This window comes from Cyprinodon variegatus, unplaced genomic scaffold (assembly GCF_000732505.1).
Source record: "Cyprinodon variegatus isolate N-32 unplaced genomic scaffold, C_variegatus-1.0 Scaffold141, whole genome shotgun sequence".
Lineage (NCBI taxonomy): Eukaryota > Metazoa > Chordata > Actinopteri > Cyprinodontiformes > Cyprinodontidae > Cyprinodon > Cyprinodon variegatus.
In genome coordinates this window covers 424,922-440,369 of record NW_015150594.1, presented here as the reverse complement: position 1 = coordinate 440,369, position 15,448 = coordinate 424,922, and the positions used below count along the sequence as shown (strand labels likewise).

The window sequence follows — 15,448 nt, the reverse complement described above, 5'->3', positions numbered from 1 at the left end:
ACTAATTATCAGGCTTTGTGCAAGGTAATCTCAGTATAGATATAAAGCTTTATTGGGAAGGGCTCAGGGGTTTGTTAAGGAGCAAAATAAAAAAAAAAGCAGCACAAAGACCAAAGACAACAGCAGAGAGGACATGGTTAAAGTTTATTTTTTTTTTCCTGAAGATGAAAACAGGGTTATAAAATAAAAGGCTAAAAATAGAAAACAGAAAATGGAAAAATACATCGTTTACCTGGAAAAACTACTTCAGAGGGTGCAAAAGACTTCATAATGTGTTGGAGGTTCACTTTAAAAAAAGGGAAACAACTCTAAACATACAGACAGAGCCACAGTAGTAACTGTTGGATTAAATCATCCATATGTAAGAATGACCAAAGATCTGACTTAATTCCAATTAAGAATCTGTTGCAAAACTCTCCATCCCATCTCTTGGAATTTTTGCTGTTTTGGCAAAGAACTGGTAAAGGTTTCTGTCTCTTAGTGTCTAAAACTGGTAGAGAGACCAACACTAAAAGACATAGCAGTAATAGCTACAGCTAGAAATGATTGTTTAATACGAGGATGATGTAATAACCATCTTCCCCAGCCCAATTACTTCTTTAAAGTTTATATTTTTAATTAAATGTATCCTGTAAATACAGCACATCTACCAGTTAGTTTAATTAGAACTCTTTTAATGGACTTTGCTTTCCTTCAGTCTCACTTTATCTTGCAGATTGTGACTGTAGCTGGATTCAGAGAGAATACAGTTTATCTACTGACCAATCAATCAGGGGCACTCAGCTTGTGGGAGGTCGGCAGCATTCGACAAGACTTGAGTCAGACAGTCAATACAATGACCTTCATCCTAACAAAAGATTAGCTGAACCCGATCAGGCACATTGGGCATTCTGGCACTCTTGTTAAATAAATAAAAAGTGGTTAAAAAGAAGAATCCAAAGCCACCAAAAGTTATTTTGTCTGTGGATTTCTAACAATCTTCTCCAGACATGTCTATTAACAGACATTTAATGTTTAGGAGTTTCAAGTATTAGAATCTTTAATCGTAATGGTAAAAATGTCATAATCTAGGATGGTTGTCTGTGTGTTTCACCCCCTCTCCGTGGGAATTAGGCAAATACTGAGCAGTATTCTAATAAGACTTACTACACAAAATAAGATGATTAAATTTTAGATACACCAGGAACCAGAATTTTTCTTTAGTCTCTGCATATTCACCGAGTGTCTCTCTCTTAGTAGATCTACTTACCTGGAATGTGTTTCCCTAAGAACAATCTTACCACAGAACAATCTCTGAAACACATGTCTTCTATGATGCCCCATAGATTTGTCATGATGCTTGGGTTTAAAGTTTTTCTTGGGCCTCTGGTTTCTTCTATTTTCGGTTGTTTATCTTCTCCAGATTGTTCTTCATTGGATTTTTCCTTTATTCTACCTCACTCTCCATTTTCCTCAGTTTCCATGCCTGTTGCTGCCTGTGTCTCTGCCTATGATACTGCAGACGCTGTATTCCTTTTGTGCAACTCTCATAGGTTCTTTATTAACAAATAACAGTTTTTCACTTTAATAGTATGATATGCGCTGTAGCTGCTCTTACAGGCCTCAGCATCTGGTAGCACATGTAAAAAACGAAATTGTATTACGACTGCCTTGTATTGGATTGTCGGCGGTCTTGAGTTTCGTTTAACTTACCTCCTCATATCTTGTGTTTTGCTCTGCTTTTTGTCTAAAGCAGGGTTGCCCAAAGTCAGACTGTGTTTTGTAGAACACTCGATTTCCATTAATGGTGGAATAAAAGGCTTTTGGTGAAGTGTAATCATCTGACTCAGATCTTCTCAACCATGGAAATATCTGAAACCTGCATGGTACTGACCCTCTTGGATTGAAGCCCAGTCCAAATAAATCTAATTAATAAGGACATTTTAGTCATGGTGGAAGTACCTCAGCCATCGTCATAATAAGTGCTGTCTGTCTATATATGTACATATATAAATGGGGTTGTTTCCTTATATCCCAGTTTTCCACAAAAACTGTGTATTTGCTTTCCATGCAATGTTATCATGCCCAGGGATTTATTTCCATGTGTAATATGAGTAATATAGTGGTAGGTTAGATTAATTGCAGACAGGGATATGTTTAAAGAGTTTTAATTCTATTAATTTGGATAGACAGAGCTTACAGCTAATAAAAACACAAAATTCAATCTGTCGGAAGAGCAAGGATGGGATAAGCTGAAAATATGAAACAAATCCTCAAATAAATTAACTTTATAAAGGTAGTCTTATTTATTGAGCTGGATGACTGCAAACAATAAAATACATCTGCAGCATGCAATATTTTTGTATTGCAGTTTGTCATTAACAGAATAAATAAAAAATAAAAGGAGACTGCGGCACAGGCAGCTTTTAACTGTGAAAAAACATTTGGTTTAACATTGTGCCATAAAGAATAAGAAACAAATGAAATGATGACTCTTCAGAGTTAAAGCAGAATTGTTAATGTGTACCGTGACTGAATATCAAAAATGTTGTTGGGTCTTTTCCCCTCTCTCCGCATTTTCATTTTCTAGGTAACAGCAGCAGGAATGTTATTTTTTTTTCCTCTGGAGATGATAGCTCTGCCCCTTTCTGCTGGTTCCTCTTCTTGTTTATACTTATTGAGGCTAATATTGGCTGCAAATTTTTTACAATCAATGGACGATTCCTCACTGGCCTTCTACTGAGAACACAGGAGCAGACAGTAAGAACAGTGAGATGTTTAACCAGTACAAAAATGCAGCTAACTTAGTTCATTGTGGTCTTCTTGATAACAGACATCATTTGTATCTATTTCACTAAACAGCATGCCATCCACCTCATGGTAATGCCCCATTAACTTATATTGTTCCTCCATCTGCTGTTCGAAGCCCTCCATCTCTGTTTCACGGGCCAACCTGTAGTTCTGGATCTTATCAGAGCTTTCCTTCAGGCTGGCCTCCTCTCGTTCCGATTCCTCTAGCTCTGATAAATCCTTCTGGCATCTGCATCAAAGCACAAGGCCTTAATATATGAATTGCTGGTATGCATTTAATAATCACAATTTACAGCCACATATTGTATGCATTCTTTCAGAGATGTCTCCCTCCAAAATGGACATTAATGTGCAAGCAGTATAGTTTTAATCAATGTATTCATTAGCAGTGCACACCAAAACATGTTCCTATACAGCATTGTCCAATTCCACTTACTTAAAAGGGATGTTGTCCTTCATTTAAAGTAAAAAAAATATGGAATAAGAAAGCCATAAGAAAGCAAGAAATATGGTATTCTATAAATGAAGAGGATGCAGGTCTAAAAAAAACCAGGACAATGGATAATTATGGCTGAAACTGTTACTTGAAGATGCAGAAATTTTATAGATCTTCAAACCAAATTTTAAAAAAGGAAAAATGTAATATTTTTATTACACATATAGTAACATAAATTGCAGCCCAGAATAACTATTTATTAAATGCAATTTAACATTGATAGATGCTGGAGTGTCCTTAAAGTAAAGCTATATTCCTTTGAATGCAGATGAAAAACAAGACAGATAGACACTTGTTCAATGTGGAAATAATGTAGATAATCAGTAAAAAAATAGTGAAGAGGAACAAGTAAAAGAATATACTGGAGATCTAAAACAAAAATAAAAAGTAAGCTTTTGCTAATCACAAAGAAAGCTGTGGTTGACGAGTCAAAAAGAAGCAAAGACCAAAGAACCAAACGACCCGCTAGTCAGTTTCAATTTGCACGTTTCCAAACAATACAAGGCCTTGTCTATATAAAGCCCCAAACTCACTGCCAATCCAGACATTTGAATTGAGAAAGCTTCCTGGACGGGAAGCGAAAAGTCTTCAAACCTTGGAAACCAAATCCAGTGGATTGTTTTTTAAACTTTTACGGAATGACAATGACCTGGATGATGGAGAATCTTCATCGGCTATTTTTTTTAAATTTTGCCTATTTTTTGTACATATTTAGCCTTAAGTTAGTCCTCAGTTTTGCCTTCTTTGTTTGCCTTTCTATTTCATCAGATTCTCAAAAACAATATGACTTCCAAATGAATGTCGGCACTTTGGTCTAGAACACTTGAACACAACAAAGACAAAGCCAGCAAAGGTTTTATCTTTTATCTTTGTTGCTCCATGAAATATTGTGTAATAAAGCTGCAAGTGAAAAATAAAAAAAACTTAAATTTATGAGCAGCTCCTGGTGTCAGCCATCCCACCTGACAAGAAACATATATGCCTACACATAGTAACACACGTGGTCACACACCGTAAAGCATTATAAAAGGTGAAGGAGAGGGGGCACATCTCTTTGGAACAACGAGCTCATTGGGGCTCAGAAATAGCTCTCTAATTAACAGACCCAAATATTCTCTAATGTGTCCTGGAGAGGGATGGACAACAAGAGAGGTGGAGAGAGGGAATGAAGAATGGCATATGGAGGATTCAGTTGGATCACACGTGAAATTACTGAAAAAATTCTAATGTTAACATATGTCAAGCTTCAGATATTGTAAGTTAAGGTTGAGGCAAAACGACATTTCGAAATATACAAAGAGAGGAATCTTAACACAAAGCAGTGCAAACACCTATCTCCATTCTTTAGTTGATGCATAAACAACAATTCAAAAGTTCAAAAAGATGGGAGCCCTCTGGACCAGTTGTGCTGCCCTTTCAAGCTGGGGAAAAGTCTTCACCACTCTAATAAAAGCTAAGGTCATAAGGGAAATTTACCTTAAAAGTCTTGCAGAAGGGGTTTAATCCACGCTGTTGCTACTGAAATAATGCAGTCACTTGAACCTATTTTGCATTTCATAGCCTAAAACCTCAAAGGCATGCACAAATGTGCAAACATGCAATATTCCTTAGTGAAATTAGGCCTTGATATGTCTGTAGCTGTTATTTCCAAATGAAGCAACTATACAAGTACTAATCTAGATACAAAAAGAGCGATGGCAGACCTGATCAAATGACTGTAGTCGAAGTGAAGAGAAAGCCGAGGGGGGGCATTCATTTTATCGTTGGATGGACTGACATGGATATCAGAATCAAAGCTAGGTGGATCTACAAAAGAAGCAAAAATTAAATTTAAAAAAGCAAACATATAATAAACACATGGATTTAAGTCTTGGATCATCCTTCATTTAAGTGAAAAATAATACCTATGGTTCTGCTTTTTTCTTGAACCGCATTAAGAAAGAGGAGGCGGGATTGAGCAGCCTAAAACAACAGAACCACAATATCTCAGTAGTGTTCAGAATGTTACAGCACATTATGTGTAAAACTTATTTTTCATTCACGATAGGGCTTAAATCTTTCAATAGATCTAAAAAATATATATCTCTAGGTTATCTGGGCTACCTTTTCAGAGTGTTCTGGCTCAGCCATTTGCCAGACTTTTTTAATGGATCTTATCTGGTCATCTCTCTCCGTATCTCTTTTCACTTCAATGCACTCTGATTTGGCTTCGTCAGTGACGACACGAAGTGTCCAGTTTGGCTTAGTCAGGTCGAGACTCTGTGCAAATTTACACACATGAACAATACAATAAAGGTCATGTTACTCTAAAAAACTAGCTGAAGATTATTGTAAAGCTTTTTGCAATGCTTTAAAATGGATAAATTCTGTCCACAAAAGGGCCTAGCTGTCCAGTTTTTAAGATTGCTTGTCATCTGTTCTGACTTAATGTAGTAAAATGTGATAAATTCAAGTAATTTACTTTTTATATTTTTCCTTTGCCTTCATGTAAAACTGAGTAAATTTTATAAAATTGATTGTTTTACATTTTCATTGATAAGCCTTAAATGATTTTTTAGCAAAAGCCAGGCAGTTAAGAACTGTAAATGCAAAAACAGCCTTTTAAAACAAACTTTAAATATTACAAACAACTCAGAAGAAATCTCAGTACACGTATAACAGCATTTGTGATAAAAAAAAAAAACAACAGCACATAGAAACACATTTACTGCTCATAAAAATTTCTATATATTCACCTGCCAAACATCAGTCTTATACATTATAGATTAGAAATCTTTTAGAATAGTCGGCCCTATTTTGTCCTAGTTTTTGTGGTTTGCCTTTTTTTTTTTTTTGCAACAGTATTTGTTTGCATTACATTACCCTTTCCTGCTGGCGCCCAGTTTTAGGAGAAGCAGCTGTCTTCTTTTTCTGCTTGTTACCTTCACTTTTTCGGGTAGTTTTGTGTTTTTCAGACTTATTTCCATCGTTGCTTGATGTACTGGTTGTAGATGGAGACTTAAAATCTTCACGTGTGAACACTAAAAAATAAGACGGAAATTATTAGAACAAATTGGGAAAGGAATAAACATTCAAAAAAAGCCTTATGGGTTTCAGATAATGTAGATTTTTCAAACATAAAAAAAACATTATTTTATCTTATATTTTTTACTTAACCCAGTTTAAATGTTATATTTATACATACACCTAATTCTGTTTTAATATTAATTTCTATCTCTGAATATTTTTTTCAATTCTACTTTAAACAAATAAAGTTTCTTTACTTTATATAGTAGAAAGTGATCTGCATAAAAAAAAAAAAAATAAAAAAAAAAAATCAGTGTATTTGTAGTACACTCACATGAATGCTAGATGGCACTGTTGCACTTTAAAGCCAAAACCAAGACACTTCCAAGCTTGGATTAAGTGGATCTTACTGTTTTTCTGCCTAGCAATGATAATTTTGCATTTAACTCACTTTCTGACATTATCTTTGAAACACTTTCATAGATGCTTCTTTCATGAAAAGAAGTGGATCAAAACATTATTTTGCCAAGGCACAAAATAAATATTGTATAAAAAATATTTGAAATAGTGTTTTGCTTGTTGAAGTGTCAGGTTCCACAGAACATAACTGCACAAACCCCTACTGTTGGTGGTTAAATGTTGCTATGGCTCATTAAAGGATATATAGTAGACATGCAATGTTGTTTGTGTGCAAAACACTTGAAGTGCAGTAATTTTATTGCATCATAGTATACTTAACTTGTAAAATAAGCTTAAAAGCTTTGCATGGCATGCAATGCATGTGTATCTGTGTAGCATGAAGGGATCATGATCAAGGGCACAGTCCCACCACTGAGACAGAGTTAAACTGGGTGAAATTAATCCAGTCTTCTGCTTGGATATTTCCCTGGGCACCAGGGGGCAAGAGCCAACTTCATCTGACATCCCATTGACCCATTTTTACAAAATTATCTAAAGAACATGGGTTTTTGTAGCCTGACCCCTTCATACATTGATGAAAGAACCCGGTGAAAAAAAATCAAAAACATTTTCCAATAGGATGGATTATAATATAACACAATTTTAATAAAAGAACAAAGAAATGGTGTTGGAACAGCACATATTTGAGGGAGAGAGTGATGACAGTCCCTGATTTCTGCAAGGAAAATAATTTAAAATAATTTTTAAAACCTATATTTATTGTATGATATTATATGACATGAGATATATGTTCTATGATTATATTATGTTATATTCTAACACTTTATGTTTTTTTTTTAGAAATGTAAAGCAGACATATTCATCTGCTTTGCATTTGGTCATAACAGTATTCTTACCAAGAGAAGTCGGAGAATAGACCTAAAACATTTCTTCCTAAATATGAATCACAGCTCAAAGAAAACAAAGAATAGGATGTGCATGAGCAAAGGTAAAGGAAAAACACAAAACAAAAAAACAAAAAAAACATTGCATACATTATTAACCTGTGGCTTGAATGTTGGCAATGTTTTAATGTAAAAAAAACAACACAAAAAAGGCATAAAGTATGAGGGATCTATGAGTTATACAAGATACATTATAAGATCTGGGTGCGTAAATTAGGATTTACTTGAGATACTTTTGTTTTTGACAATCCTGTGAGCAATTGAAAATGGCCAGAGGTGTCACCATCAATATTCAAGTAGAAGTAAAAATATCACGATTAAAAAGAAATTCAGGTATTAGCTCAAGCTTTTTACTCAAGTAGAAGTATAAAATTTCAGAACTACTAACAGTATTACTGTAAGATAAAATCAATGTAAAGTGGGAAAAAATGCCACGAAGTACAAAGCTTGTGTGTTATATAAAAAGTTGAATTAAAGTTGAATTTGAAATACACTAGGATGACTATTTCAGTTGGATATATATATATCCAACTGAAAAATACTGCATTCATGTACATTGGGAATATATAAGATAAACCATATGTGCACTAATAAGCAGTAATGTGTTTCATGAAGCCCAGATATATTGATTAATTGCCTATGATGCATAAAGTCAGCCTTTATTGGACAGTAAAAGTACATTCCAACTTGGAGTAGATGAACTAATGTTCAAAGGGCAGATTTTGTAACAATCATTTAGGTATAGTTGGTCAGATAATGTACATGGCACAGAAAAAAAAGTTATTTCTTAAAGTAACTGATCAAAAACTAGAAAAATAACCCTATTAATTCACAATACGCCATTTCGCCATGGATGTACAAAAGTTGTCTAGTCTTTTTGGAAAACAACCATCTCGATGGTGCTTGGCTGTGACATTTTGCAGCACCTCTTTAGGATATTTTGAGTCACTTACAAACTGTAATAAAAATGAATAATAAGGTTACTTTTAAAAAATTAAGAGTAGAAAGAACAGGTAATTTGGAGTAAGAGTAAAAAGTCGACTGAAAAATTATCACTCCAGTAAAGTAATCGATAACCAAAATTTCTACTTAAGTAAAGGAGTATAGTATTTATACTTCTTTACTTGACACCTTGGAAAATGGCCAAGTGTTCGATGTTGCGTCTAGCCAAGTTTGATTTATGGTACTCACCTCTCATTTCATTCCTCTTTATTTCTTGTAGCATATGGACAAAAGTTAGCTGGGATTCATCCAAAGTCCAGCTGCTACTGAGCACCTCTGCCTGCACCACATACTTATGATTCTGGAGTAGAAAAATTATTGGCAACATATAAACAAAAAATGCACATGCTACAAAAAACAACACATACACATACTTCAATTTTAGACCAATCAGTTCAAAAAATATTATTTCAGAAATCTTTGTCTGTGATATCTCTGCCAATGTTTAGTCTTCCTGTCATGCATTTTCTAAGAGTGCAAAGGTCCCTCTTTGTAAACATCCATTAGAATTTTAACTTGTGTTATAGCTTTTATATTGGACAGGATTAAGCTTTTATATCAGCAGTAGATGTTTGACAACTCCTTGAGACTTCTTATAGCTTTTTGTAGTGTGCTATCAGGATAATTTAGCTAAAATAAGCACATCATTGCATATTGGCAGTTGGTTCCAATGTCTATGTGTTCTATATATTTAAATGGTTGCCTTTAAATGCTTTTCAGGATTTTAAACCATGAAACAGGCTCACGAGCTGTTACAGTCTTTTACTAGGCTTCATTTTTTTGTGCTGAAATCTTTTAGTGTTATAAGATGAAAATTAGGGTCTATGTTTCCTACATGTTGGATAAACACACAGGCTGTCACAGTGTGACTTTCACCCAATTAAATGTATAAGTTAAATACTGATTACAATAAAGGGATGTTTACAGTGAAAATCACTCGTAGCGTAAATTCTGTGTGGTCTTGTGTCTTAATCACGTTTACTGTCATTCTACTCCAAGTCTTGATTGATTCAAAGTCTGGATCAATAGCTGTATGATCGCAATGGCTCCTGGTGTGTTGGTCCACTGATCTGTTGGATCTGATATGATCTATATCAGTAGTTCTTGTGGACTTGGAATTTTTTCAAGGCTTAAAGAATGTGAACCAACATAAACATCATGAGGTGCTAAACTTATTGTAACTGCAAAATTCCCTGGTTTTAAATTGATGTGTGGTAAATATTCATATTTTTTAAAACAGTGTGTCTATGATACAGATTTGTAACTTGACAAAAAAAGATTTAAACTTATGATGGGACAGAGAATACCTGTTGTTACCGTCTGGTAATTAATCATTATTCACAATCATTATTCTGCTATTCATAGCAAATATGGATAAGTCACACAGCCACAAAAACACCCATTCACATTCTGCTGCTTGCTTTGTTAGATCCTCACTGTATTAGTGTGTGTGGGTGAATGTAAATCAGTGTGTGTGCATGCCTAAAAATCAGGCGTTATCTGGCAGGAGGCAAAACTGATATGGACAGAGAGTAACTAACTGGGTGAGAAGGACAAGCAGAGAAATAGAGATCAGTTACGTGTTGGCAATAATACAGTAGTCTTTGATGGTACCTTGCTCTGGTCGGATGAGATGTCTGATCTCCCTGCTGGGCTGGCTGTGACATGCCTTTGCTCAGATGTATCTTGGTACAAGGATACATTTTGTTTGTTTTTATCTATACAACCCGGGTCTGTAATTCAAAGTGACAGTAAAATTAACAGGGTATGAAAGCAAAGCTAAATTTGTTGATGTACAGAAAGATCAGGGCAGAGTGGCCTCACAGCCTAGGTATTTAACATAAATAAATAACATTAGCTGCAACTGTCTTAGTTTGAAAATGTTATACTTTATCACTTGAACAATGTGTAAAAATCTTATCCATAAACAAACTGATTCCACAATAAGCAGGTGTAATTGAAATTAGGGAAGCAAGGTTTTCTTTTTGAGATATTGCTGAATAAAGACGTGAATTTGGCTAAAAAAAGATTCAATTGTAAAATAAAGAAAAGCGTTTTTGAAACATCAGCATAACAGCTGAACATCATGATAACATTCAGGAACTCATGATATAAAGTCAGACACAAGGTTATTTTTCTAGAGTACTGCTAAATTTGTTATGAAAAAAAACAAACTTATGACAAAACAGCAGGAAACCAAATTAAGATAGGGTAGTTTAATCTATGAATCCTAATTTTTCTTTTTTCTAAAAAGCCTTAAAGAAATATTTTTGATGGATTCAATACATTGTGGAAAGATATTTGGTAAAATTTGAGGTTGACAGGACTTTCCAAATAGGCAATAACTTTGTACAAAGCCTTGCAAATATATCCACAAACCTTAAACCTTTTCACATTTTGCATGTCCTGTCTTAGTTTTTCTGTAGCTCTGCATTATTTTTCAATTTCCGCTTATTTATATAGCAGTGCCTTATACATGAGGAATTGTTGCAGAAGAGCGAATCCTGCAAAGTCATCGACTTGTTTACATTTTTGATCAGTTTGTCTGTATGATTTGATTGAATTCTCTCCATAAAGTACCTTTAGATGAAACAAATGAAACACTCCTATACTGGGTTATTATCTAACTTTCACAACCTGCACATGTTATTGTTTCTATTCACTGGACTCACCTGTACTCAGTTGCTGCCAAGTGTAATTAATTCTGTTTCCTCATAGTCCGGTCTTATATTTACATCCTGTTTACATGCTGTCCACATCCTGTTGCTGTCACCTTGATTTCCCTCATATCCTGTATGTTTATCTTTTTCCATTATATCCTTTCAACATGCACTTGCTTATGATCTGTTGCTGCCACCGCAAACTCTGACAGTAACCCTGATTCAAACATGTTTATAACTTTATTCCTGACTTGTCTCCTATGTGTTTCTTGACCTTCATGAAGCTGCTTGTTGAACTATTTTCTCTAGCAAACATTTGACACCTTCACAACACGATTTGTACTCAGACCGAATTAAAAATAGGTGGACTGAATTAAAAAGCAACTGGTAATGGAAATTTGTTGACTATAAGAGTAATGGGGAATGAATAAAAATACATGTCAGATTTACAAAAAAAACTACTTGAAAACCATTTATCCTTTTCTTTAAACCTTATACAGTAACTATGCACCTTTTGAGGGCAATCAATCACCTAAAATCTCAATAAGAAATACATTACATACTGTAAGTTTGCCAAAAATGAAAAGTAAAAATACCTTTTAAAGGTGCTGTAATCTTCTGGCAAATAAAGATGTTCCTCTATCTCATAATACATTATTTTAATATAAAATGCTCAAGCCTAGCATATCTAATGAGTGCTGACCTTTGTTGGGCATGAAGAAAAATACAGGAAGTATAACGAAGCCCCTCCCAGTAACACCAGCCACCTCCTCCTCTTCGTCCAGAACAGACAGATGAATCCAAACGTGTGGATCAGAGGTTTCAAACTGAATCGTGCCCAGGACATCTGAAGTCACTTGCACACAGTACCTGTAGAAGGTTTTCAGATAGTCAAAGGTTTTATTAGTATCAGATGATTATAATTGGCCTGCCCATAATTTCTTAGGATGATGAATACAATCCATCTTCTTACCGACATATATGATTTTCTTTGTTTGGAATGTAATAATCTTGGAATTCCTTCACTGAGAATGTACTAGCAGGAGTTTCACGGGACAGTTTTGGAAGTGGTTCTTTTGTACCAATCAAACGTAGTCGCCACGTGGCTTCACCAGCAGGGATCTGAGGATTGATAGATTCTGCAACAAATGTGTAACCAAGCTGTAACAAAAATAAACAAAAAGTATAATTAAAGCACCAACACATTTATTTTCTGATAAATTGGTAAAATGAATCCCTATATCCACTAACCTTGTTGGGTTTATATTCGTGAGGAAGCACTTTAAGCATTCCAATCTCCTCTCCAGTGTCATTGTTTACAACATGTAAAGAACAATTAGGGATTATAGAAAAAACTTTTGGTACCAGTAGCATCTCCTCTGGAACAAAGAACACCTCTCTAGACAAACACAAACAATAAACTGGTCAGCTAGAACTATAATTTCTGTTGATAAATTCAGTTCAATTCAACAAAAAAAAAACTTTTTTTAATCCATAAAGGGAAAATACATGATGCAGTAACTTATGGGCAGTTATCAAGTTATTATAGATGATGATAGCTGTAGCAATAAGGATCTTATGTAGCAGTCTGTCTTGTATCGGATCTGGATGAGCCTCTTACTGAAGACACTCTGTTGTTAACATCTTTGGAAGAGGATGCTCAATGTTGTCCAATATGTTCTGCACTTTATTAAGAATTCTTTATGAAATCACCTCCAGAGGTTCCAGACAAGTCCCAAGAAAAGAGCCAGCCTTCTTTAAATCGTTTGCTCTGATGTGAAAAGATCACACTCTCCACCACTTATAGAAGATTTGCAGCATCTTGCTGCAAACACTGAATGACTTAAACTTCCTCAGGAAGTACAGTCTGCTCTGCCCTTTCTTGTGAAGGACATTGTAGTACCGTCTCCAGTCAGGTTTGTTGCCCAGGTGAACACCGATGTATTTATACTCCTCCTTTACTTCTTCTCCCATGATGTTAAAATGATTCATCTAGTCCAGTCCTCAAGAGCTACCATCCTGTAACTTTTAGATGCATCTGTTCTCTAGCACACCTGAATCAAAAGCCTCAATCCCCTCATTTAGCTCAGCAGAGGCACTCATTTGATTCAGATGTGTTAAAAATGGTTGCGTCAAAAAGTTGCAGGATAGTAGCTCTTGAGGACTGGACTTGAGCACCCCTGATCTAGTGCCTGTTTATTTTGAAATCTACAATTATCTCCCTTGTTGGTTGAAATTCAGGATCAGATTATTGTTGCATCTTCAAACAAAGAGTAAGTTTGAAGATGCAACAACAAATTGGTTTATGGCCAGAATCAACTATTTCTTTTCCTTAACTGCCACTTACAACAATTAACAATTTATTTAGGTTTCAAGAGAGTAAAAGCTAGGGACACTCTTAACGAATAACAAAAGGCTAAACAGAAGACTGCAAGTATATCTGAAAAAAACTCTAGATTGTACTAACAGTTTAGTTTAGGGACTTATTTTCCGGAACATACATATGAACCACAATATTCCCTTACATAAAGTGTTAAAGATAGTTGTGTCTTAAGGAGAGTGTAAAAGAGGATCTGTGAATTGATAACTTGGGATCAGGAGGAAACTGACTAACTTTCAAATCTAATATTTAAACCATATGTATTCTCTAACCTGAAGACCAAAACCCAGGACTGGGTTGTCTTCTTGAATGAGACGGAGTAATCAGCAAAGGTGATTCTCGCTGATTCATCCTGCAAACAGCGTTGGAGTTCTGTAATTTCTCCAGAATTTTCAATGATGTACCTAGACAGGAAAGATATGTTAGAATATTTAAACAATCTGTTTTGATAAAATTATTTTATATAAAGTGTAAAGAAAATTTCTAAAAATGTTTTGTGAAAATTAAATGTTTACATATTAGAATATTGATGAGGAACTATAGCACATGAATGAACAGCTACACAGGAAAAGAGAAGATGCAGTTTTATGCTTTTCAGCATGAAGTGGATGCATATGTCAGCGCATGCTCAAAGGCTGACAACATCCAACAATTGCCCCCTCTGCCCTCCCGAACTTTCAGTCTTCATGCCCATGTATACTTCCTCAGGCAGCGGGTCATGCAACAGACGCTGCAAGCTGATTGGTACAGGGTGAGCATAAACAGCAGATGGTACCACTGGGAAAAGATGGAACACAATGTGGAAAATACTCCCTGCATGGCCCCCACAGGCTGCTACAACCAGGAGAGGAAGTGGACTCTGGGTATGCATTAGAGGAAAATTTCATGACCACATTGCACCAGTATGGGCAAAGAACTAAATCTTGACTGATTCAGTATTCTCTCAATCATTACTTTTCATGTATAAAAATGCACACAAAAACATACGCTAAGCATTGATGCAAACAGCCATATCCTTGTAATTTGAAAAATGTAATAAGATGAAGTTTTTTTTTTTTGTTAAATCAGATATACCCTCTTAAGCGTATATAAAGCATACTTTCATTAAGCCCGTATTTGTGTATTTGCAATTGGACTGATGTGATGTTTTGATCTTGTAGGAGATCCAAAGTGCTCTTTCACTAACTGTAAACAGAAAATTATCATGATCAAGAGAAAAGGGACCTGAAAAAAATCAATCACTGCATACTTTATCTATGTAATGTGTTTCTCTTAGATAGAGTTATTGAAAATATGAATGTTTCATTAAGATTCAAATCTATTGAGATTAACCATAAAATTGTATTTCTATACCTCATAACAGCTTAACATTTTAACAATGAGTGTCTTATTTACCGTAGCAAGAAGGCAGCATGTTTGTCTGCATCTGATTCAATCTTTAGCCACATATCTGACAGTGTCTTGGAAGTGCTAGGGTTTTCCTTTGTTCCTGAATCAAAAAGTATACAAACACAAGAGGCAGCTACTAGTTAGGCTTAAAGATGATACATATTTCTGTCAAACATAATAAATCATTATTGATCACAGCCTAGTTTAAAGGAGTCATAGCAACTGGAAATGGTACAGTATTCAATTTGTCAGATTTTCTTTTAATGTTTTTCCTTTTTGTTTGTGTCTGTCAGGATGGTATTGTTCTTATTCGTATAACAGTTTATTCTTTTAAAGTTGCTGATTTCTGTCCTTGCTGACC

General features: G+C 35.0%; 1 protein-coding gene across 1 annotated transcript in view; it reads right to left on the bottom strand.

Annotated features, from left to right (window-relative positions):
• Nucleotides 1-2,214: 2,214 nt before the first annotated feature.
• Nucleotides 2,215-15,448, bottom strand: part of adgb (androglobin) — a 40,827-nt gene continuing 27,593 nt past the window's right edge. The window contains exons 24-36 of the mRNA XM_015376759.1: nt 15,094-15,187; nt 13,971-14,102; nt 12,570-12,717; nt 12,292-12,479; nt 12,022-12,188; nt 10,273-10,391; nt 8,848-8,959; nt 6,149-6,306; nt 5,390-5,545; nt 5,191-5,248; nt 4,990-5,092; nt 2,854-3,019; nt 2,215-2,715 (exon numbers count right to left, since the gene is read on the bottom strand). Of these exons, the coding sequence (XP_015232245.1) occupies nt 2,566-2,715; nt 2,854-3,019; nt 4,990-5,092; nt 5,191-5,248; nt 5,390-5,545; nt 6,149-6,306; nt 8,848-8,959; nt 10,273-10,391; nt 12,022-12,188; nt 12,292-12,479; nt 12,570-12,717; nt 13,971-14,102; nt 15,094-15,187 (1,751 nt within the window). The 3' untranslated portion in view covers nt 2,215-2,565. The remainder of the gene's footprint in view (nt 2,716-2,853; nt 3,020-4,989; nt 5,093-5,190; nt 5,249-5,389; nt 5,546-6,148; nt 6,307-8,847; nt 8,960-10,272; nt 10,392-12,021; nt 12,189-12,291; nt 12,480-12,569; nt 12,718-13,970; nt 14,103-15,093; nt 15,188-15,448) is intronic.